The 26518-nt window shown below is 38.0% G+C and overlaps 1 protein-coding gene across 1 annotated transcript in view; it reads left to right on the top strand.

Annotated features, from left to right (window-relative positions):
- Nucleotides 1-26518, top strand: part of nek7 (NIMA-related kinase 7) — a 44066-nt gene that overhangs the window by 9115 nt on the left and 8433 nt on the right. Inside the window, exons 2-8 of the mRNA XM_077717538.1 lie at nt 5072-5159; nt 9759-9899; nt 10519-10581; nt 14736-14846; nt 19032-19140; nt 19292-19399; nt 24219-24313. Of these exons, the coding sequence (XP_077573664.1) occupies nt 5100-5159; nt 9759-9899; nt 10519-10581; nt 14736-14846; nt 19032-19140; nt 19292-19399; nt 24219-24313 (687 nt within the window). The 5' untranslated portion in view covers nt 5072-5099. The remainder of the gene's footprint in view (nt 1-5071; nt 5160-9758; nt 9900-10518; nt 10582-14735; nt 14847-19031; nt 19141-19291; nt 19400-24218; nt 24314-26518) is intronic.

The following is a 26518-nucleotide window of genomic DNA, read 5'->3' on the forward strand; positions in this document are numbered from 1 at the left end:
TTTGCATTGTGAGTTGTTGCCTCCTGGCACAAATGCAGCCCAATGCCCTGAGATATTTGTGCAGATGTGGATAAAGATATATAATATTTCCTAAAATAGAATAGGTAAAATTTAGGATGTCATTTTACTTAATTCAGTTTTGTGTTTGGATGTTGATTATATTGGGGGAATTATTTTTGTTGTCAAAGGCCCTGTTTTTCTGTTCTTTATGTTGTCGTGTAGAAGAAATCAGTCATTAGATAATAGCACAGTCACAATGGAAAAATATATTGGGGTTAAAGTATCTGTATCAGTAACCAAGTATTATTGATTTTCCGGTGATTTTATGTGGTTTTATTTGGTTCTGATTTTTTGGGTTTTTTAAACTGTTGTATTGGTGTCAATTTGAGTCACCGTTGATTCTTGCAGAGCTCTAGCAATTATTTCCTCCAAGGTTACCCTCAATTAAATGAGTGTTTTCAGTCCTTTACAAATCAGATCATTGCACACATCTTGGATCGCCCTGCATATTTTGCAACAAGACTCCTTTTCTTATTCCTTTGGCTTTATTTCTTCTCAGTGATTGACAGTATAAATAATTTGCACTGAAGAAAAGGGTATTGTGCTGCATTTATCTGGTCTTGTGCCTGTTGGACATACTTCTTTTATCATTAAAATTGGAGTTTATTTCTTACAAGCTTGAATATAATAGTTTTCTCTGTGATCATTAGCATCCTCCTTGGCTGCCGCCCCCTGCTTCTGGAATGAGCACATCAAACGGTTTTGTGTACGAACGAAGCCGTCTGGCCGACTCCTGCTTTTTGCTGTAAGACACCTGCTGAATTGATTGACAGGCAACAAAGATCCCCTTACTATACGAGTGTTGTCAGTGCTGCTGTAGAGTGGGCAGGACAATAGAGTAGAGAGGTGGCCTGGGCTTTCAGCCATGTGCCAGCCAGCTCATGATAACAGCAAGCATAAGCTGCATAGGACAGAGGAACATGAAGAGGCTCTGCTGAGAAAAGTGAATGGAGGAGCTGACATCTGCATGTGCTTGAGTTTTTTTTTTTTTTGTCGCATAATGGCGGAAATCCGAACCATAAAGTAGGAGGTTAAAGAGAATACAAAAGTGCAGGTGTCTATGTACATGCACTGTAGACTTGGACAGAACAGTATGTATGAAGGTCAGTTTAAAATCTAGCTGTTTATTTTTCAGGATGCGGCAAGTGAAATGCACTCTGAAGCAGAGCGCTGTGCTAGTTTTGTCTGGATGCTTGAGAAATAAATCAATTCAGGCCTCACATGAAGCCCAAGCTTTTTTTGTGCTGTGCTGTTTATTTTTGCAGTAAAAATAATCATTAGCCTATAAAATTCCAAAAGTGAAAAATGTAAAGGAGGCGTATAAATAGTAGGTGGCATGCAACATTATGGATCTCTGGCCTTGTACTCTCCCTGAGGACCTCAGTGGTTTTCTTTTGTCTCGATTCCCTTTTTGATCAATTTCCTGTTCTGCCCCCAACAGCGCTAGAGTGAAGAGTTGAGTTATGCAAACAAACCCAGCATTCCATTTACAAGAGACGTAGCTATTAATTCAAATAATCCCACTTTGGAATAATTTCATCTGTTTAATGTCAGCCTTGCTGTTTATTTCATATGTTTGATCGCCGGAGCTGAAAAATAAGCAAAAATGTAATCAGCTCCCTGATCTTTTTTTTTTTGCTTGCTTGGCAGGAATTGCGAGACATACCGTAAGGATCTTAAGTGTGTTTAGCTGGCTTTGCAAAGTGAATCTCACATATTTCACCATATTCTCTTTTGTTATGGATGAAGAAACAGTTTCCTCTTTATTTTGTATTACACTGAATCTTGGGCTTTCTCAAAAACTCCAGAATGGCTGACATGCTGGTGTGGTGCTCATCTTGTGCATGTCCAATGTAGATGAGTGTTGCACATTTGGGCTAATGAGTTTGCCTAATGATTAAAATGAATTTCAGAGTATGCAGCTTTTTGTAGTATCTGGACCCCTCCATCATTAGTGGATGGTTTCCACTTTTTTTTGTATCATCAGTGTTATTCTAGCAGCGGATTCATTCGAGGCCTGGGGTTGGCTTTCATGAACACAAACTCAAAGGTTTCTCCACTTCTTGTAATCATGGACACCACTCTTCTAGGCCTTCCACTGTCGTCTTCTGGCTCCTCAAAGGTGCCTTTGATTTTCTTTACATCTTAAACCCGGGCCGGATAGTGTCACTTTATGTTTCCGCTCCCCTTTAACTATGTAGCCCAGCCCCACTCCTCACCCTATTTTTTGTCCCTTTCTTTTCAATCTTTTTATAAACACAAGCTCATCAATTTCTTTTTGTATTTTTTTTTTGCCCCAATCAAAGCTGATTTAGCGCTCCTTTATTTCAAGGAACTTGGTGTACGCTTTGTTTCTTCCATGTCTGTTTTCCAGGCTTCCTTGAATTACCTTTTCATAATTGACCATCTCTCTTTGTATTACCGCTTTCCCCATTGTAAATGAATAATAGAGCAAGGGGAAATGAGGATTTAAAATAAGCTAATGCCAGCAAATTTATTGTTTTATGGCACACAGTTCAACAGGCTTTCACAGAACCACGATGATTTTATGGCTAACAAGTGCAACCCAAGTGCATTTTTGCTGTGCACAGCCGCTGACTGCCTTACCCCAATTAAACTTCAGTTTTGCTTTTTCATGGAAGTTAGTTTTACCAACATGGCAAAAACCAATGTATTATATTGAACTTATTTAATTAAATTGGGATTAAAAAGGATTTTTTTCTAATTTCATACTTAATTTTCTTAAATTTCAGGTTTTGCACTTTTCAACACACCTTTTAATGGTAATAAATCTTTCTCTTTTGAACTAATGTGGCGCCTTCAGATAGGAGAAATATATGATATGCATTTTTCAAGCAGCTTAATCATCAGTTTATTTTCCCCCACTGTGGCTTCCTCTTGCAATCTTGATATATGAGTGTTCTATGGTGATAATTAACTGAACATACTTGACAGCAAGCTCTTTAGCAGGTACAGTAGAATTGATGAGAAATTCTTTCTGTTTCTCACCCCGGCTTGATGAAACCTACTTAAAATTGTGCTTTGGGTATTTAAAACAACCAAATTACTTCTTCTACCATCATGAAACCGGTAACAGAAACTGAAAGGTTTAAAGCAACAGATTTTTTGGAATGTTTATATTGCTGCCTTGCTTTGCCTTTTAGAATTGTATTGCTGATGTGGAAAAATTGGGTATCAGGCCAAACAGTTTGTAATATTTTATACATAAAAAATTTCTGTTATCCTCATTCTCACATGTTTCTGAACATTTTTAAAGTCTATCTTAACAGTGACTTTAGGGCTTTTCCTTTTCTGGTGCTCAAAGGAAACATTCTATCACCCCTAGAGATGGTCAAAATTTTTGTCATTTGTCTCTTCTTTTTCAGTAAATATCTCTCGAACACTGCCTCTTTATTTGCGTAGCAGGTGCAAGCAAGCACAGTAGCCCGTCTATAGAACTTTGTAGACAGATAAACAGTTCCCTCAAGCAGATAAAGTTCCTTAAGCATGATGTACACCTCACCTACATTATTTGAAATGTTTTAATTTTGCCATTCCCACTTCAATGTTTCTACATTCTACTTGACAGAAATGGATTTGTAAGGGTTTTGTTTTTTGCTGAAATGTTGGCCTTAATCTAGTCCACCATTTAAACCGTAAATGTGTATCCATTTACTTTGATTGGTAACTGATTCAATTAATTGGGCTGTTTTGGGGGGTGCCATAATTCAACCTGTCAGACTTAAGTGATCTTCTCATCGGTTGCCAAGCTCAAATGTCCTCGGGTTATTTTGACACAAAGGCAGGCAAGAACACGAGGTTTGAAGAGGAGTCATGTTGCCAGCATCAATCTAGCAAAACACACAGCTAAAGTGCAAAGAGTCAAATGGAAGGCAGCAAGGCCATTTGCAGAGCAATTGCCATATGCTTAATCACGTTAAAACAGATACATTTTTTTTGACTGCATATACTTATCAAACCAAATCCAATTGGAAATGTTATATGAGTTCCATTAACATTAAGACGTGTACATCTTCAGCCTTTTTCACCAATGCCCTGAAGTCCAGTGATGTAACAGTATTTTTCACCCAAAACACGCAATATCCATCTGATTAACAGACATCAAGCTGAATGTACTGATTTTGGCACATTGGGTAAAAAATGCAATGATTGTGAAGACGTGAGCAAAATATATAGGGCATTCTGGAAATGCCATTACGTCACCTTAAGTGAATAGTAATCAGTACGCTCGTTCGGGTCGAACGGGTAACTGGATCAAATAATATTTTCTACCAAAAGTAACTTGACTGGTAGATTGCGCTGGGCAAGTTTGAGCACCAATGGATCAGCTTCCTTGAATTGCCTAGTCATTCACAAGAAAAGATGGGGTGAGTTTCAGCTCTTTGTGAACATGTGCGTGAGAAGATAAGAATTTTATGGTCGGTTTCATGTGTATTTTTTTAATGCTTTTTATAGACAATCAACCTATAGTGAGCCATCTTTTCAATCAATGTGTACTGTACGTCTTAGGCTGTATGCCAGAACATGCAATTATGCAGCATCCTTGGCATACAGTCCTATCCAGTCCAATCACCTCTGTATGACCTATTTTCTTGGAAAACATGGAAATATGTGAAGCTGCTGAAATGTTAGTAGCTATAACCAGAAATTTGTATGAAACACGCTTCTAGTCAAGACAAGTGAATCTAAGGGGTGTAGTGTAATTATCTCTGTTTCCAGAACATTAATGCTAAGGCACTACATGGTGCAATGAGAGAGCTCCACAGAGGAAGTGTCAGATTCACTGACGTGACACTGGATCCAATTCTGTTGAAATCATATACTCACTACTCGGATAGTTGCCTAATTTAAAGGTTTGGCGTTTGGAACACATCCGTTGTTTTAGGTTGCGCTTTTTTTGTTGTGAAAAATTACCCAATCAACGGATTAACTGTTATTCATGCTGCTGTTGTATTAACCAACTATTTTTTTTGTTTGTTTTTTTATACAGGGGGAAACGGATTTAAGGCCTTAATAACATGGATATGGACGCTCAGCCTCAAGGACAGCAAGCCGCTGTGCCTGTGTTTCAACCACAGGTAGAAATTTGTCAGTCTTTGTCTAGCATTTTAGGCTTTATTTGCTGGACGATGCATTTGTGGTGATAAATGTTTTGAACATGTGTAAATTTATCCAATTTAGTTACGTCAGTGTGATAACTTTTAGTAGTCACATTTTATACCAATGATCATACTGTTAAATGTATACTAACGTAGTTTCAAAAAAAAAACTTATGGACCAAATAAAAGTAAAATCCACAAAAATTGTTATGTTTTGAAGCTGTACCTAATGTTGGGTACAATCTTAACGAGATTATTAATGATGTGTTGTTTTTTTGCCATTTAACCTGTATTGCAGTAATAATACTGCTTCACATTGTGAATTACATTTGAGCTGTCTTTCCTTAGCGTCTCCTTTGAAATCTCTCCAAACATTATACCCCACCTCCTTTTCCTTTTTTTCAATCATGCTTCAGATTGTTGAAGCAATTGTATGAACTGCAAGCTGCAGTGGATGAATGCAGGGTTGTTTCTATTGATGAGAACTCTTGAGCCGGGCAGACCTGGGCCTCCCTCCACACCTCTTTTGGTTCGATAAACTGGTTTGCCTTTGGATTTGACTACTGTCCTTAAACATCCCATCTATTGATTTCTTTCTAGAAGGATGTTTTTGCCTCCATAACTATTGAATTCACTTTAAACAAGGATGTTCCTATTTATGCCCCAGAGTAAATGTGTTTTTTGTTGCAAAAAAAAAAAAGAAAACATTAAAAATAGGCCCCGGCTTTTGTTTTCCTTTTGTGTGCAAGGGCATTACAACATTAACATTGGAATTGCCAAGGGAGTCAATTTATTCTAAGTTTTGTAATTGCAAAATTAAGCATAATTGGGTTGCCCACATAAGAAATGCAGATAAAAGCTCTAATGATTTATTTGACTTTAGGCAAACCCCCTTTACACACAAACAATAGATCAACTGCAGATCCCCTGGTTGTTGATTATGCGATCTTTTTTAGGCTTAATTTTCTCTCTCTCTGGTTTTCAAGCTATTTCCATTTTTTCAATACTACTTAAATCCAGTCCTACACCATGTGCTCATCTTAGGCTGCTTTTAATGTTGACATCTGAACTGATTTCACCTATGTTGGAAGTTCTAGGATTGGTTAAATATTATGAATTCTATTGCAGAGTAACCTGCTTCGAGACAGATGGTTTCAACAAGTCGTATCTCTATCCCAAGGTTCAATATACTGGGCAGGACAAGGAGGTGGGGGTGTTGATTCTCCTGAAGAAATCTATGCAATGAAGGATATTCTGTATTGCTTGCAATATATAGTAAGTCCTTTTTCTGTGTCCCAGAGGTGTGATGCATATGCATAAGGTAAACGAGATGAAGCTGGTAAGATGTGCATTTTTAATGGTGTAGTTGCTCTTCATGTGAGTAGTGAGGTTGAGTAACCTTCCACTACTGCACCCTTATTCCGATATGATTTTGATCGTTGTTCCACAGTTTGACAGACGCATCCGTCTGTAAGCGTGAGCCTAGTAGTGTTGGTGGAGTTGTGTGGTTTTGCAGCGGATTGAGAGACGAAATGAGAAGCACCTTTGGGCTAAATCATGGCGTTTTGGCTGCCTGGTTGGTGTACTGACTGAGGATGAATATTGCATGGTGCCCTGCTCAAGGGGGCGAGTGATAGGCAAGAGTGGGTGTGAGACCTTCTGCCTGCCAGTCACTGTCTCTTCCTCTATTCCTCACTGTCTCTTTTGGAGTCTACATGCATGTTAATCTATATTTAAACCGACAGTATTTTAAGATGTGTATGTTTTAGTGTGTCAAATGGTGAAAAGAATAAAGGTTGTAATTGTACTTAACATGTTTTACGAAGCTTGCATCGGATCATACTTTTGGGCTAACAGGAATTGAATGCAGTGTATTTGTAATGTTTTTGTGAATGTATCATTCTGTTCAAGAGTCTCAGCTTTCCTAAGAGGAAGCAATAAACAAGCAAAAATGTATAGATGGATGCCAGTATAAGGCAACTCGGGATCATCAGGAGTGACGTGTCTAGGTGCAAGTGGAATCAAAATGTGTAGTATTTCAAGGGGCCCCTGCTGACTGGATTGAGCTTCCTTGTAATGAAGAGACAGTGATGGCGTCAATCTACTATTCAGATAATTATAGCCATGAAGTCGGTAATTAAAAACAAAAGTATATTAATTCATACATTTATAAATTAACATACATATTTTCCACAACCAGATTTGTTTTTGAAAGTGTGCAAATGTATTCTCGATAAACCCAAAACTTCAAATTTTAGTTTTTTATTTATTTATATAATTCACTTGGGCAGTTGGCCAGCGCACTTTCAAAATTGGCCTGGATGGGGCTGATGTACTTGAAGTGTCAATTTCCGCCGGTCTTTCCTCTGTGCTGCTGTTGGCCTTTCTGTGGCAGCCGTTGGCACTGCCTAGCTGTCACATCAAACCCTCTCCCCCTCTGCTGCTTGTCTCCCTTTGCTACCTCCCCCATCAAGCCTCCATGTGTCTTGTCAGCTGTGTTTGGAAATGGCGTCATCATTGGTCAGCCAGTATCACACTTGGTCTGATAAATTCTGTCTCTCTCTCTCGCTCTTTCTTTTCTCTCTCTCCCACTGAGATGCTCATAGCAGTTGTTGTCACCTTTATACCCTAGACATACTGCCCCTCACAAATATTATCCACTTTGTCTTGCCAAGTTGCCACTTAATATCCTGACCTTATCTCCATCACCAATCAGAATATCACTAGTACACGTAAGCATAGCTGGCACAAATTTAACTTTTTTTGTGTCACTATGTTGATTCCATTAAAAAAAATGACACCCTTATTGGTGGCCATTTATTTAAAAAAAAAAAAGAAATTCAGGAGACATTTTCAGTTTGTTTTTTTAAAGCCTTAATATAAAAATATTCCTGTTTCTTGGTATTTACTTGGCCGTGCATAGTGACCAATATTCCAATTTTAAAAAGTGTTACTGGTCTGTATCCAATGAAGTGGTGTCAGACCAATTCACCAAAAAGACTTCAGAGTTCTGGTTTTTGTTCCAACCAGTCCAGCTCAGACAGTTTATTCAATGGCTTTTTTTTTTTTGCTGGAAAACAGCAGCACCTAAATTCAATCCACTGATTATACTTGCAGGAGATCAGATTGCTGTAAATGTGTCCTTTGGTTGGAAGAAAAACTTCCACTAACTTGGGCATTTTTGAAATTAGTTTGACACCTGTGATATAAACATGACTATCGGTCATGGCTAGTTTCTTTGTGGTTGCTTACGGATTTGATGTAAAACTGAATTACTAATTGATAAATGGAATTTATATTTACAATATTTAACGTATGGTCTGATCATACCCCTCCATGTTCTCTTAAGTCACCCCAGCATCATTCAGGTTCATTCCTGTCTGACCTCTCCTTATGTGTGAGTATGTTTCTATCTGGCCCTTGTTTAATCTGGAAGCTCCTGATTGTGTGACACCCATGTGCGGCAGATGAGACGGACTGTCAGTCAGCTGTGGCCTGGCTGGCCTTTGAAGGCCAGGCCAGGGGGCGAAGAGGTGCCGCAAATGGCCTGTGAAGTTTACATTCACTGCCCACTGCTAAACAGATTAGCTCTAATGAAGTGTCTAATGCCGAGGCCGCTGGTTGACATAATCCTGCCTGGCAGCCTGGCCCCTCGGCTGCCAAAAAAGGCGCCCTCCCTCCAGCCCTCTCTTCCGCCCTCGCACGGCCTCTGCTGCCACCCAAGGCGACTCCACACGGGGAGGTGCCCACTGTTAATCATGCCGGACAGTGTGCGATCTGACATGCAAATGTAGGTCATTGCATATGTAAATGTGTGATTACGGGGCTGACATGCCAGGACACATTAGCAAGACTGTGCTCTCAGCAGGCGGTTGTCACAGCGCTTTAGAGGCTCATGCTAACATTTGTCAAGCTACCACGCAGCGAATGAAAGCAATGCCCTCTTGTCCTCTTCTCTCCCTCTCTCCCTCTTTCCCTCTCTCTGTCAGTTCCTCTATCCCCATCAGTGTATACTGTCTAAACGTCCGTGTATGATGTACATATTTTTCACACCTCCCTACAGATATTATATTTATCAATCCAAATGGAAAGTTTAGGCAGCCCTGGCCATGGTGTTTTACCGACTATATAGTGATTAATCCATATTGGGGATCTGTGTTATGGTAGCTGTCAGAGTCACACAGAAATAGCCACTTGGTCCCATCAACTGACAGATTCAGATTTCTTTTTTTGAATTTTTTTTTTGGAAAATGTTTTAAAGATTCCTTCTTAGCTTCAAACTATTTTTTTGTTTTTACCTGCCAAGCTGTTTGTCCAGAGCAGAGGTCGCCAACCCAAACTAATTATTAAAAGCCGTGCTGCATGTATTTATATCAGCCTACTATCAAAAAGGCAACGTTGGCTACAAAGTCATCATGAACATTGATGATTAATCGATTGCTTTCTCTGCAATGCATTCTGTAGGGAATGACGCACCACATGACTGCTCTGTTGTACGATAATAAACTAACAAGTGCCTCAGTTACACCTCTGAACTCATCTAAAAAGTGTCTTTCGTTTATTTGTTTTGTTGTCCAGAAACCTCTACAACCTGACATGGGCCATAATTCACTTGCTAACTTCCAAATTGAGAAGAAAATAGGCCGGGGACAATTCAGTGAGGTGTACCGGGCTAGATATCTATTAGACAACACATCTGTTGCCCTGAAGAAAGTCCAGGTAAGAAATATTTTGTTATTCACTTTCCTAACATGTAACAGACGCACACTTTTTTTTCCAAATGTTTCAAGAAAATATAGGTTGTTAATTTTTTATTTTTTAAATGTTAGAAGTGGAACAGTTTGACTAAATCATGCCTGTCCAATTACCGAGGGGCGCAGTGGGTGCATGATTTCATTGCAACTAATGAAGAGGATACATTTTAACCAATCTGAAATCCAAAACTGTAATCCGTTGTTTACATTGAGGTGGTACTTGTTTGAAAAATCTCATTGGTTAAATAGTCCATGCTGGATCTGCAGAAACAAAACTACACTCACTGCGACCCTTGTGGAATAGTTTGGAGACCCCTGGGCTAGAGGATATGTTGTCATGGTTCAATTTTTACTCACTCAGTCAAACTTTGTATATGGATGTACAATTATAGAGCACAGTCCAACAGGTTTGAAACATTACAGTCAATGAAATGCCACCTGTCATAAAACAGGAACCACATTTCCTATATTCTTTGTATGCCATTTGCTCTGGAACCCTCTCCACAATAGATTTGTTCGAATAGTTTAATACTCTATCTCTCACTCTCAGTTTCTTCCCAATTCCCCTTTTGATCACCTTATAGATATTTGACTTGATGGATGCCAAAGCTCGGCAGGATTGCATCAAAGAGATTGATCTCCTTAAGGTAAGCAACTGTAGAAGAGGGAAATTCATGTGTTTTGTGTACTCGCACTCTTTTTCTTTTTGGTGCCATGGTGGAGGCATTGCAGCACAAGAATTTTGTGAATGTGTGGCATTTGAGGGTACTGGTTGTGTTTTGTTTCTTAGAATATTTGTACACCAAATAGCATATTCAAAGGAAAGGGGGACTTTTTTTAGTCCTGAAAAGAACATGTAATCTTGTTTTCTGTTTTTGAGTAAACTTGTTACTTCTGTAACCGTTTATTTATACAGAGACAAGACCACAACTCAATTAATAGACTTAATAATAATTTTGAAATGCTTTTAAAAACATTGGAGGGCATTCTTCATCTCTTTCCTTCCTCGGTGCATCCAGATTATGTTTTGCCTTCACATATACATGTACTCGTCTTCGTGTATGCTCGTATAATCACTGCAGGCGAATTGTACTTGTAGGCGTTCTCACATATACAGTAAATAAAAAAAAAGAAACTAATTCGATTAGTTTGTGCCACTCTAAACACTCCATTGTAGCTCCAGGGGCTGATCTAAGACAAGGAAACTGATGCAGACGCCGCTTTCCAAGAGAGATACAGTATATAACTGAGCGGGTGATGTTTGACATAATGACACAAGACATCAGGGATAACCTCGCTTTGTATCTCTAACATTCTACAAGTGGTCACAGCAGGGTGCACAGTCACACTTAGATGGGTGACTAGTACCATGCCCCCTATTTATTTCCTCTTACGATTTTTCTTCTATCTCTTCTCTGCTTACTGTTACATTCATCAATCTTTTCCCATTTGGAATGTTTCCCCAATCTGTAGGTCTCAACCCCCCTTCTCAGTTTCACCACTTCATTTACCTTTCGCCTTGAGCTTTTTGTTTTTCCTTCTCTCTCTAAGCTCATTCAAGTGAACACAGAAGTTCTGCCTGGCCTTTCGCTACACGCCTTATAATAAAAGGCTGAGTATGAGAGAGACAGCCATTTTGCCGTATGCCCCCCTCTAGACAGGGAGCCAAATCAAAATAATGAGAAGCACACTGGCATGGACCGACTGGAATGACACACATTTTTGTGCATGTTTCCATGCACCCATGCATGGAGACACATACAGAAGCGCACACACTACTCTTAGTCACTGCCTTTCATTGGTCTGCCTATTTGTTTGTTTGTCTGTCTGTATTTGTGCCTGCTTCTTCATCCGTATAGGCCTGCTCTGACATACCACTTTCAACTTGAAGATCCTACTTCTTATTCACAGTTCTTTTGTCCTCAATAAGTATCAATCTGTCTCAAAGTGCATGCAATCCCATCTGTGTGCTCCTTTTGCATATATTTCGATAAAATTACAGATGAATAAAAACATTAATGAAAAACTATTACTATCATTTTCAGACCATAAGCCACATCTACTATTTTATTTATTTATATCAACAAGAAAATGCTAATATATTATCAAATTGTAGGTCATGTTATGTTGTCAAAGAGCATTCCTAGGTATCATTTTCTGCCTTTCAGAGGAATCATTGCCTCAAAGAATATACAGCTAATTATCATCGTTAACTCCACACACTGGTGGGTCGCTGGCTGCGTGCGTAATTACATAATCAGTCAAAGCTCTAGCTGATATTTCCTAATAAATGATTGTTGTTTTGCACCAGACTTCCATCCACCATTAACATCAACATCTGCGTGAGACTATTGCTCAACACTTTTCTGTATCTTTTGCCTGAGGTTAATGTTATTATGGCAGAGGAATGGATTGGGCGGGCTTGTCATCGTTCTCTCGCTGTGCTACACTGTGAAGACTTGTAGAACTGACGTGCTGAGCCAAATATACATCTGGCAAGGGAGTGGACAAGGCGGGCGGGGAGAGAGGGGGTGACAAGGGAGAGGACAAGGCAGTGGCGGTGGGGGCAAGGGTTAAGATGGAGACATGGGGAAGGTAAAAGGGAGGACGACTGAGGAGAATGATGCAGGGATGCAGAGATGGACAGAGCGTGCAGTGTACTGTGTGGAACCCTCCTTTCCCTTTTTTTATGCATCATTCAGAGCATGAACATTTCTTTAATCACAATGCAGAAAGAGAAACCACGTGGAGGATGTGTGTCACACTGCTCTGTCTAGTCACATCAGAAAACCCCCGACACCACCCCCTCCACCCCCCATGCCACATGGATACTAGTCTCCAGCATCGATATGTACCGTTCCCTGTAATATCTGTTTGAACTACATTTAAATTGCCCTTCTCTGCGGTCTCAACTTAGTTCTTTTTCATGTCCCTCGTGGTACCTTCCTTCATTTTGCTCTAGATACATAGAACTTTGTTTACAACCGCAATGTTGTACTTGCCTTATTGACCAACCAACAGTAAAGAATCGCAGCCTGAGCTAAGCCTGGCTTGTTTTTCTGACTGCCAGCCATGTCAGCCTGTCAGCCGTGTAAGGTTGTGTGCCTCGGTGTGTGCGTGTGTTAGTGTGTGTGTGCGTGCATGTGGAATCGCACGCGTTGCTGTCATCACAGTTGTTGTGAGATGTCACCCAGCTTTGTCACACTTGAGGACATAACCGTTTCATTGGTTCATGTGTATAAAATATGGATTACAAATACTGCATGTATGCAACTGTTTTATTTCTAATTGGATGTCCACTGTGCAACCTCAGACTTTTATCAAATCAAAGCAGTCTTTTATAACAACCTCCACTTAATATTCAATCAATGTTTTCTTCAATACACTCTGTTCCAAATGGTTATGCAGATGAGTTTTTTTTTCATTCAGATTTTCCTAAAAAGCCTTTGCAAATGAAACGGAGCCTAATATTCCAGTTATCAACTCAAAATCCATTTCTCGTCCCGATATTTGAATCTGGACATATTTTGATACCAATACTATTTCAATACCAAAGTTCTCTTTCCATGGTCAGAAAAGGTAGTCAGAAAAACTGCAAATCTAGTTTACAGGAAAAATCTCATCATCTGGCTTCAAACTCTGGAAATCTTTTTCCAAACAGCCCAGATAGGGCTTTTTTCAGAAAAATCTATTCCATATTTTGCAGACAGGAACCAGACAAGTCAGCAGGGAATCACTTGTGGAGTCATTTCAACATATAACATATGCTTCAAATATGGTTCATGTATTGGAAGTTTTCACATTTTCGATTGTAAACTTCAGATCCGTAAATTAAATTGGTGTTGGAACGCCATACCCACCCTTATCAACGATATCAATGATTACAGTGTATTTTTTAAGAGCACTGTTCAAAATTCTAACACTCAAGATATCTGTAAAGACATTTAATTACCCATTTTGTGAAGGTGCAGCATTAGAAGCCCATGGGTATTCAAATCAAAAGTTATTACATGCTAAATTAGTATTTTTTTCACATTTTTTAAGTTTAAATGATTGGACCACTATCGTTGGCAATGGCAGGGCGCAGGTGAATAGGGCCTGGATTTCCTGTCTTATCCTATCATTTATTGGTTAAATTGCATGTTCTATTGGCACACAAACTAATGATTCTGTCTTGTCAGTTGTGATTTACATTGTCACAACTACACCTTACACAAGAGAATAAGGCCAATAACAGCAATTTTAACAAAAAATAGGTGGTTAAACTACACAGACTCCATCTCTGAGGTGGAGCACCAAGACAACAAATGGAGCAGAATCCTCTAGGCAAGTAGTATCAGACAGACAATACTCTCTGCAAGCCTCTCTGGGAGGGTTTTGAGCTGTATGGGGGACTGAACAAAACATGTTGCAGCCAAAACACAACACAGCTGCCACCCTTGGGATATAATTTCAAAAATGCGGCACTTTCTCACTCATGATTTTCTTAAGCAAAATGAGAAGAGTGAAAGGGAGGCTGATAGGAAGGGAATGCTTAGGAGAGGTTCCATCTAAGATGCCAGTTCATTTTCGTTGAAGAAAACTTAGTTCAACACAATAACAAATGTTGCTAATGAATATAAAATAGTTTTATATTGATATCAAAAATTGGATAGACTCTTTGCCAACAAGAACAGTTTAATCTTATGGGAATATTATAGTAAAGATGATTTTTGCCACAGTCATCTAAGTTTGAATGAAAGAAAACACTTAATACTACTTTTATTTGATTTTCTTGTTGTATATTTTCTTCCTCCCACAGCAACTGAATCATCCAAATGTGATAAAGTATCATGCATCTTTTATTGAGGACAATGAGCTAAACATAGTGTTGGAGCTAGCTGATGCCGGAGACCTCTCGCGTATGATCAAGGTACGTGACTTACTAAAGCTTCAGTACACGATGTAAAGGGAACACAAGAAAACAAACAATTCTTGACAGCAGCATACAGTATACAGGGATACTGATGGAATCATTTACCAAATATTTTTTTGATAGTTTTTCATTCTAGCTTGAACCACCACTAGAACAGGAAAATAATTTAATTTTTATTCTAGACCGTAAACATGAGATAGAAAGACACTAACATTTAATCTCCTATTTTTATGTATTTACATCAAACACACGAGTGCACAAAGTTAGAGTGCTTCCGCAAAAGCAATGCATGTATACTTTTTAGATACATATACATTATCATAATATTCTTTGTCAGGCAGTTTTAGAAGATGATGTAAAATTGCATGTTTAATTAAATTAGATGTTTTTGGAAATGGAGCTTTAGCTCACTCTACCAAATTTTGATGCATACATTTACAAGGCGGGGGAGGCGGACAAATGCACTTTCATTCGGAAAATTTAGTTCACAGGATCTGATTAGTCAATTGGAAGTGATCATGAGTTCAAGTTCGACAAAGGAACGTATGTAAATGTACATTCAGGTCCACATTAAACTTACAGATTCCTACTTTGTTCAATGAATTGATAGAATGGGTTGAGTAATTTCTTTTACTTTCTCATCTTGTTTTGATACATGCTCCCCAAAGAATAAAAAGGGTACGCGTTTCTTCTTCTCTCTTCAGTGTGCTCCATTAGCACTCTTTGCTGCACTCAGTCTTCCGTCTCATGGAGTGATGTCACGGACACTCAAATCGCATTTGAGCTATTCAGATTGAGAACCGTCTTGTCCTCATCAGATATGAAACCACCACCTTCCTGCATGTGGTTTGTTTCTGTCTGGCAGGAATCGGAATTTTGCGCACTGTGACTGTTCAGATTACCAAAGAGCCACCAACTTTCAATCTGGAAGGCCTAAAAACTGTCACTCCTGACTTGATGTGCAAAGAGATGTTGAAAAGTTGAATAATAATCAAAACTAATTCATCTCATCTCATTTTCTGAACTGCTTTATCCTCACTAGGGTTGCAAAAGGTGCTGGAGCTTATCCCAGCTGACTATGGGCTAGAGGCGACGGACACCCTGAATTGGTGGCCAGCCAATTAATTGCAGGGCATCAGGAGACAAACAACCATTCACACTTACACTCACACTCGTACCTAGGGGCAATTTAGACTGTCCAATCAGCCTACCATGCATATCTTTGGAATGAATGACTTATTTTATATCCTCACCCCATCGTGCCGCAATTTACACACACACAAAACCGAGATTTTTAATGACTTGAGTGTTAATTTTTACGTACTTGTATTCATTGCTACAAATTGGACTGCATAGATGCATAGAATCTCAAAGGATAATGTCTGAAATTGAGTGCCAGCTCGACGCCATATCGCCTCCCTATTGAGATTAAAGGAATGTTGGCTTGGAAACAGCATCTCAGACATGTGGTCTTGTATAACTTAAGAAACAGGCGCAGGAGGTCTGTGGTTGTGCAGGCATTGGAAATTTGGCTACCTGGACAGTGAGTCAAACTGAATCATAATGTAACCAAAAACCAAATATCAGACTCACTGCTCACTCAATGTGAGGTTCATTCATTCATTTTCCATACCTCTAATTCTCACAAGGGCACCGAGGGGTGCTGGAGCCTGTTTATACAATATATTGTCTAAGCCTGGAATAAACCTTGGAACACATCAAAATGGAGCTTCATTGATTCTTAGAAGAATCCTTCCAATATAATGCATTAAGATATGGCAAATTAGGGAAATCTGAATCTGGTATCTATTGTTTGTGACCCTAGTACTGGAACGAGCTATTTGTGTTTTATGCTTAGAGAAAAATTTGACCAGAAAAAAGAATGTAATTATAAAGTAGTAGCGGTTGATCCTGTGGTTTTCGTTGTTTTTCATCTTAAAGACCAAATCCTGGGTTTTTATGGTTCCTGCTAGTATTGCAAATTCGTGTTGTTTGTGTGTGTATAAAGCCTGGTCTTCTCCCATGCATAAATGATGTTGCAGCATTGTATCAGCACAATTTGACAAGCTGTTTGCGTTCATACTCAGCAGCTTCACTAATGTACAGTTTTAACAGAACAAATTAGGAGAAGTGAGGGTTAGCTTTACAAGAGAATAAATGTGGCTGGCAAAACGATCTTATACACACACATCCTACCATGCCAACAGATCCTTTACCGACGGTATGAGAATGTATAATTTTCTCTAAAGCAAGTATTTTATCACACATGTTGGCCCCTGTTAGCAGTGAATGTTTTACGTATAGTAGCCACACTACAGTGCATTTGCACACTGACAGGTTGGTCATGATTAGGTGGGAAAACCAGCTGGTTAGTATGTAGGCTTTTAAGAGAATTATTGAGTATTATTATATCATATATATATATATATTTTTTATCCAATCGTGGTTATACAAGTACTTCAGCCCTGTACTAGCAACGTAACATGAATAAGCAAAACTCTACTATAATTACTTGTTAAATAAGAGTAAAACCTTTTAACACGTGTTTCTCCCCTAGAATGCCCAAGACAAAGAATATTGTTGGCTTTTTTGTACCATTGATCATCAACAAAATAAGTAATGTTTAGGTTAAAGTTGCATTGTTCTTCAGAATGCCACGTCACACACTAGTTATAACATTTTTAATCTTTACTTGGAGTCTGAAACTGAATGTATACTTTTTTTAATCATTCATTTTTATTTCCATAACATTCCTTTTACAATATCCAAAATCTATTTATCCCAGAATTAAAATGAAATGAAATGGCAAGACTTGTACGCACTTCCAAAATATGAATGTGCAGTGTTTGCAGTTAAAGATGTGATGGATAGGGTGGTGGTGGGCATCTATGTGCTCCCCCATTGACATCAAACAGTTCTCTGATATGGAAATAGGAGGGCAAGGGAAGAATGGCTCCTTAGTGAGGCTTTGTTGGGATATAGGCCAGGTTTATCCATCCTTCTTTCCATCAACCTCTGTTATCCCACATTTTTTCTTTTATTGTACATTTGTGCTGTTCATTTTTATAATTCACCCATCGGTTTTTCTTTTATTTCTCGAGTGCTTAAGCTCCAACTAAAACTGCATATATTAATAGGATTTTTAGAGTCTCCCACAAAACATTTGTTTTATTTTATTATTATTGTTTTTACATTATACTACATTGATAACACAGGCAGGAACTAGTAATGCAACAAATGTACTGTATTAAACCGCAGCAAATAGATGTGTACATTTAAAGTCCGTATTTTTTTGCTGTATACTTGATTTGGCCAGTTTAAACCAAGGAGTATCATCAAGACTTCCTGCCTCATCATACGGCTTTTAGGGATCTTAGGGGAAGAACCATTGGATCAAAACCTTCTGTTTGTGGAACAATTCAACTTGGAATTCAATTGGGGGAAAAAATAACTACACAGTTAACAGGATCACACTGCCTCTTCGCTCGTCAGTCCAAATAGCAATGAAATTGGGCGATATCTGCAAACAATGCTTCCTAGTCCTCTACTATGAGCACACGATATGTGCTAATATTTGTTGCATTATTGCAAAAAGTATTTACATACACACTTGCTTATAATTATACTGTTAAAGAACCCCTTAATTCAACTGCACTCTTTGTATACTCACGATCTTGGAGCAGAACTACAGTTGAGCCATGTTTTTACTTAAAGCTTAGTGTCTGGTATTTCAAGCTTTTAATATGGGACCACATCCTTGATGATTCCGATCAACTCCGCCCTCCTAAATAAACCTAAAAAAAAAAAAAAAACTTTTTACAGTGTGCCACCTTAAGCAGTTACTAACAAAGGAATTGCGTGCCAGAAGGGGAGGGGGTGGTATGAAAGTACTTACATTTCCTCTCTTTGTTCCTGAGACTGCATGTGCTTTCTATTGAAGACCAGAGTGAAAATGAGAAGAGGCTCAGTTATGAAAAGAACTGAATTAGGGAAATCTATCTGGGTCCCATTAAAATACAGAACCCTAGAATGGGGGATTGAACATGGCACTGCATCATCTCTCGACCAGTCCTTGTAACAGTACTATATTGCAAAACACCAACATATTTTTGATGCTGTTTTAAGTTTCTATTGCGTCTAATGTAAAATATTTTTTTCTCTGTGTTTTCGCTGTTCTTGCAGCACTTTAAGAAACAGAGGAGGCTTATCCCTGAAAGAACTGTGTGGAAGTACTTTGTTCAGCTTTGCAGCGCACTTGAGCATATGCACTCCCGGAGAGTTATGCACAGAGGTAGGTAGCCTTGATTCCCCAATGCTATATAGACTACATGTAACTGTAGACCTTCATTTTGAAGTATATGAGATTGAAAGCAACGAACTGACCAGAATTTCTTTCAGAATCATTAAGGGAAATTATCTAACTCTAATTCTTTCGCCGTCAGATATCAAGCCAGCAAATGTATTCATCACAGCTACAGGTGTAGTGAAGCTAGGAGATCTCGGACTGGGGCGATTCTTCAGCTCCAAAACCACGGCTGCACACTCTCTTGGTAATACAAAGCATTCTCTCACTTCTTGTATTTGAAAGGTATACACATGTTTGTGCACCTAAATGGCTACCGACACTATCACATTGCAGCCTCGTGTAATCACTTCATTAGCCATTGTGAGAGTAAAGCCATGTGTCATTTGGCTATGCTGCCTACACAAATGTGTGCATACAATTTCATTGGCCAGTTAGTCACTTCCTATTGCACTGCCCTTTAAACCTTGAACAAACGGATACAAAGCGCAGCCGTTTGACACATAGCCTAGATAGGGACTATGTGCTGTAAAACAGGCTGGCAAACTTAACAATCAAACTTACTGTTAGTGTTAAATAGAAGCCTGTTTGCCATAGGAAATAAAATGCGATAAGGCTCTATTTTTCTTTGAAGATTTGAGAAAGTATTGTAATTAGGCTGTTGGCCTTGTTTAACATTGGACATAAAAGGGGGCTAAACCGGGGACAAATTGACAGGATGGAACCACATGCTCAATTATATTCTTCTGTGATAAGTGGGTTGTCGAATGACTCTGAGCCATGTTCCGTGAATCTTTCGGAGTGAAGCCAATGTCCGATTGGGAAGATTGAATGATAATTAATTGTGAATGCGATAGACCCAGACATTTGTTTCACTTTCAAATAGACGAGGGATTTAACACAGAAAGACCCACATATGCCTCCTCCTCACTTCAAAGATATTCAAGTGTTTGAAACAGTATCCTGCCACTTATAAATTTTAAGCAGCTTTAGTGACTCCTATTTATCACAATTAATTGACTAAAAAGTACTATATGACACGCTGATTTATATTGATTAGCTAAGCACAATGGAACTGAGACTGATCAAAAAAAAATTGAGGGAATGGACTTATTTGAGTTAGTATGAAATTATGTTAATTGTTTAGCCATTTTTTTTTCAAATGAGTCGTTGCATAGGATTTGAATTGGGTGTACTGGTTACAATTTGGCCTGCAGAGATGTCCATGGAGCTTTCCAATATCTTTCTTGCAGTCTCATTGCTGTTTCAATTAAGTCGATTGGAATATGTGAACATATTGGACTGTCATTCACACTCTCTCACTTTCCAATGTCAAACTGTTATTATGACACACAGCATGCTATTCCCGGCCCCCTTTGCAACAGCAGCAGCAACAGCCCACAGTCTGGAAAAAAGTGTGATTCTCATGCTTGCTGTGAAAATGTCTACAATTGCTCATTAAATGTTAAGTCCAGAGCACCCTCTTTAGGCTGACCAAGGGACAGGCACTCCTATTCCCAGGGTGGTCAACCTAATCCTAATCATTATTTAAGTCATATATGATGAAAATAGTCAAATAAATTACATGCGTTTTAAAATTTGTTTTTTTCATCCACGTCTTCAAATTAATCATCGACAGATCCTAACATGTCTTAGAGGCCATTCCACCCACTATATTTGCAATGGCAGAAAGTAAATAACTCAAATTAATACTCTTTGTTTTACAACAAAATAAGAGGCAGAAAACAACAGGACGGTGATTCCTTATTTCTTGTGATAACTGCGGACATTATTTTAAATTACAGATGTCTGTCTTGTATTTATTTTGTACTCTTTTTTTCATATAACTGTAGCATACCATATAAAAAGACATGGGGTGACTTGATGGAATGCAGTTGAGTATAAAAGTGATGCCAAGCCATCTTTTTTTTATGATAATATTGATGATTTGACAATTTCAACTGTTTATATGCCTGCTCAGCGTCAAGGTTCCAATCCTTTTTCTCTCGTATGAGAGCAAAGCACCACATTGACTACATTCAGCGAAGCCAACACAAATTTCTTTATCATATTCAACAATATATTTGAAGTTTTTCAAAATTCACTTTTCCTCTGGGGCTCCGCCTCCAATTGCAATGACATCAAAGCGCTTTCTCTGTTTTATCCTAAATTCCAAATTATTTCTTTTATAACACGTATCCCTTAGTTTAGTAACCACCCATCGTTTTAGTATACAGTTTTATGAACATTTATTTATTTTAAAAACCGTCAGCGAGAGAGACCGACCCGAACGCGAAGTAATGATTGACATTTCAGACCTCAACCTTTAGGTTGGGTCGGGTTATGGGCTCAGGCTAAAGATATCACCTCTATATAGGTGCATATAGCCAAGATGCCATAAGAAAGAATGGTACAATGTGTCCAGTTTTGAAAGAATCGGGCTGTTTGACAGTGAAAGTGTGACGAAAGACCCAGAATGTACAACCCCAAAAAGCTGATGTAGTCATTAACAGAACAAAACACTAACCATTAATTAGTAATATAAAATACTTGTAACACCTTTAATAGGGATGGCGGTAATGATGCAAACTGTGACAAATGGGAAATTACAGAGAAAGGATTACATAAATTGACACACTAAGTCAATACTGAGGCTACAGTTAGACAGTCTGAAATGATGTTTTTAATTTGAATGTTTCTCCCAAAATCCTGTTGTCATGCTACTAAAATGTGTAGCTCTACATCGATACACAAAAATACACTAACATTTCCGATACTAAGTTAATCTTTTTAAAAAACAAACAAAATTAATTAAAAAGGTAAGCCCTGAAGCGCTTAGTATCAAAAGCAGTCATCAAGTTTCCCAAAGGTATGGTGACCTGTAATATATCTAAATGCAGCAGCTTCCAGATTGGTGGATTAATAATACTTTTACAATCAAAGTATCCCATCAAGATACAACATTTCAGTATCAATCCTTGGATTCTTTTTCATACTTTTGACAATCACATCATCTTTTCAAACTTCAAATCGTATGGCAATATTTCCATTGGGTTACATATTCTAAGCAGCAAACTTGACAATCCCTTAGTAAATAAATATCTTTGTATTGCTAAATCTGTTAAGCCGTCAGAAGTAAATATAATTCACTTTTTACCTTCTACACATCTTTGATTGTTTAGCACAAAATACAGTCAAGTCAAAGTCATCTGAAAATAAGAAATCAATCCCACCCAAAATGACTTTCGTTTTATTTCGATGAATAAGTAATGTTCCCCTAATTAAGCATGCTGAAAGAACCCCAACCTAGACCGGTTGCCTTTTTGTGCAACTATTAGCATAAGAGAAGCTTTTTCTTTTTAATCAGCTAATAATAAATGTTAAGGGAGCTTGTTCAGTGTCTACCATGAGACCACACACACATTGTTCACATGCTGGAAAACCAGTCTTATGACCAATTTCCAATCCTGTTTATTCCTCTTCATGTTGGCTTCCCCACTGCCTCGACAAAGATTTTTTTTAATGACAGGTAGCACTTCATTATTTAAATAAAAGAAAAAGAAAAAAAAACATTGTTTTCCCAGCCCAATTATACCGCACCAAACGGAAAGATTTTATTTCAACTCCCATTTCTTACTACTAATTGTGAATATTGTGATCATTATTTTATTTTACATGTTAAATGCTCTCCTAGCTGAATTTATAGTCATTTGGTAATATACACGCTATAATATGCATATCACACTTCCAAGCTTTACATCAAACTACAATATCTTTTTAACCTAGTTTGACATTAAAAAACCTTTTATGTTATTTTTGTTTGAGTGTTCGGACAATGAAGACGCCAAAGGATAGGTGTTCATTTTTAATATTGCTTTAATTGCATTTCGCAAAAGCTAATAATGCACATCCATTTTGGCTGTCATTATGTACTTAATTTAAAGGACAACCTTTTTCTCTCTGGTCTCTTTTAAACACGGTCGCCATTGTGCATGTTGCATTCTTAACTGGAATTATCTATTCACCTGAAAATGAACCACAATATAAATTGACATCTTTGTAACAACATAGACCAGGGGAAATTCTTGTCAACATTTAAGAAAATTAACATTTATTAAAAAAGTAATAGAAATAACTAAAATTGTTCATCATAAGTACACCATTCCACACAGTATACACAGTTTTAATCAACAACTGGTTATATTGGTTAAAAATTAACATATTTTAAATAGCTGATGCTTTTGAAGGTTATAATGTGGATTATGTCAATTCCTTGCCATATAAATCTGTTACCCCTGTTAGTAAAATGGCCAACCATATGTGATTACTGTAATTTAAAACTGCTGGCGGATTTGCTTGGTAGACTTTAACATGGGAAATCCCAACAAAACAGAAAGCAAATGAAAAAGCAGCCATTTAAACACCGTTAAAAATGCAGCAAATCTAAAAAGCAACCTGCAGTGTCTTATAGTCATGATGTAAAGCTGTGGTTCCTGTTGGGTGAAGGTCTGATTCTCTGGAAAGCTGCCAGTCGCTATGGTAGTTTGGGATTCTTGAGTTTCAAAAACAGACCCAGAAATGGGCCTGCTTTTAAGACTCTGTCAATGCTCCTGGGGCGTCTTCAATAGCTGCTGTTTCAGATCATTACCGAGGCCACTAATCAAAACTGATTTATGTATATTTCGTGACTGCTGTGTATGCGTATACAACTTTGTCATGTTTTAACAATCGTATGCACTTTATGGGCGTGTGTGGTAATGTGCCACCTTTAAATATCATCTTACTTGTGCTGACTAATAATTAATAGAGGCTATATACTTTAATGGCTCCCTGTAGTTGGCCTCACTCGCACTCTTGGTTAAAATACCTTGCGTGTTCCAACCTCTGAACTTGTTATGGTTGAAAACACAATTTAATTTCTTGTCTGCTTTCCTTTACTTCTTGAGCGTACGTCACAAAGTTTATAATCGGCGGCATTGCGGCAAGCTACGCAAATAGTAATAATCACTGTTCCTCTTGTTCTCTTTTTCCATTTCCATCTCTCTCTGTCCCATTCCGTCATCTAGTGGGTACTCCATACTACATGTCACCCGAGAGGATACATGAAAACGGATACAACTTCAAATCGGACATCTGGTCGCTAGGATGCCTGCTCTACGAGGTAAACTGTAGCCAAATATGCAAACATGTTCATTTACTGTTTTTCTACGAACTACAATAAAACTCTTCTAGATCAAGTTGTCGTAGGTAAAATTAGGGAAATGCAGCTCATAGAATGAAAAGATAAATTAACAATTTGGTCATTTTAGAAAGAAGACCAAGTATTACAATAGCAGAGAAATTTCCATCCACCAGGTGCCGTACAAGAAACCTGTAGAGATACAGATTTCAGTGCTCTATTGTTACTCAAGCCTTCTACACTATGCCATGCATAATATGCTATTTGAAGAATATCCCTTGCTGTCCAAATTGTCGGTGCCCATAGCGCATCTGCAATGTGTGGAGATCTTCTCTCCTCCATTCCTCAGTGATGTATTCTTCTCCCTCTGTTCCATTCCCTCTGTGTGCTTCCTTTTTCCTCACTTAACCTTCAGGCATAAGAAATTCACAGAGACATCCAAGCATGATCCCATTGGTACTCATTGATTTCGCTCTGAACATGGTAGGGGCTTGCGTGTGTGTCTGTTTGTCAGCGTGCCCACATGTGCAACAGCTCCATTTTAGAGTGCCTGTGTTTTTTTTCCTTTTTTTTTTTTCTCCCCAATTTTTGTGCCTGTGGTATGAATAGAGTGCGAAGGAAGGGTCTGTCAATACCTGGTCATTGTGTCAGCGTCTATCTTCATCTCCCATTCTGTTTGATCCCTTTCTCCTTGTGTCCAACCTCATTACGTCTTTTGACCTTGCCATATGCCCCTCGGCCTAACGCCTTTTTTGTGGTAAGAGTAGTCGTAGGGTTGACTGCCAATGTAACTAGGAAACTAGAGGCAAAGTGTGCATGACATCGTTTGGAGAAAGCTATCTCTCAACATTCTCCACTCCTTCCACGGGAGCAAATACCATATATTAATAGTAGTGTAATAAGTGCAAAAATAACTATGTTGCATTTTGGTACATCCGAATTTCATACAAGTGTATGCATTATTTTAGCAGAAAACAAGATGGTTCTTCTTCATGTAAGGAACTTGGCCATGAATCGCTTTTAAATGAATCTGTGTCTCATTACACCCCCACTACCACATATTGATGTTGGTTTTATGAGGCCTCACATCCTTGGTTCTCCGCAACTGCCCTTTACATGTGATGAGCTGCCCCATGGCTAAGTCTGTGTTTTTGATTGTGGACTTTTTAAAAGGGAAAATGTAAGCCCCCTTTAAACATGTAATCTGTATGTGTGTTTCTATGTGTGTGTATGTATATGTATATATATGTATGTATGTATGTGTATATGTATATGTATGTATGTGTATATTTATGTATATGTGTATATATGTGTGTATATATATATATATATATATATATATATATATATATATATATATATATATATATATATATATATATATATATATATATATATATATATATATATATATATATATGTATATGTGTATATATATGTATATGTATGTGTATATATATTAATATATGTATATATGTATATGTATGTATATATATTTATATATGTGTATATATATATGTATATATACATACATACACACATGTATATACACATATATATACATATATAGACAAAGTGATATAAAATTTAAAAGTAATTTTTGAGGCATTTGTTTCTATGCTGTCGATTATTCTTGAACATTTTCATCAATATTTTCTCCAATTGTAGAATGGCTCCCATCATATCCTGAAATTATGAAAAACCTGTCACACCAATATACAAAATATGTATCTTCAAAGCGATTCTCACTGGCAGAGCCTATTCTTGTACCTACAATTAATCAGGCTGTTTCCGTTGTAACCCCTACTGTTTCTTTTGTTATTAATGTGTCAAAGTTGGGGAGATCATGGCTCCAGTGAGGTAGGTTTATTTTTAATGACGGTCCTCAGACACTTGCGCTCCAATCCTTGATGAATATGTCATCATACAGAAACATGAAGGACCACTGTGAACATAAAAAAGTCATGCTATCTTCACTTGGACAGATTGTGTGTGTCCATGTATGAGTGGAATGGCAAAAGTAGGGCCAGGTTTACTGTATATAGACAAAAAAATTGTAACACATGCACATGTAGTTAATATAATAGATTTTATTTGAAATTAGCGTGATGATGACAGTTCGTCATGTTAACGTGGACAAGGTTTGCTAGCTGGAGAAGCTTAAAGTCTTACACAACTGCTTAGAGC

Source organism: Stigmatopora nigra, chromosome 5 (assembly GCF_051989575.1).
Source record: "Stigmatopora nigra isolate UIUO_SnigA chromosome 5, RoL_Snig_1.1, whole genome shotgun sequence".
NCBI lineage: Eukaryota > Metazoa > Chordata > Actinopteri > Syngnathiformes > Syngnathidae > Stigmatopora > Stigmatopora nigra.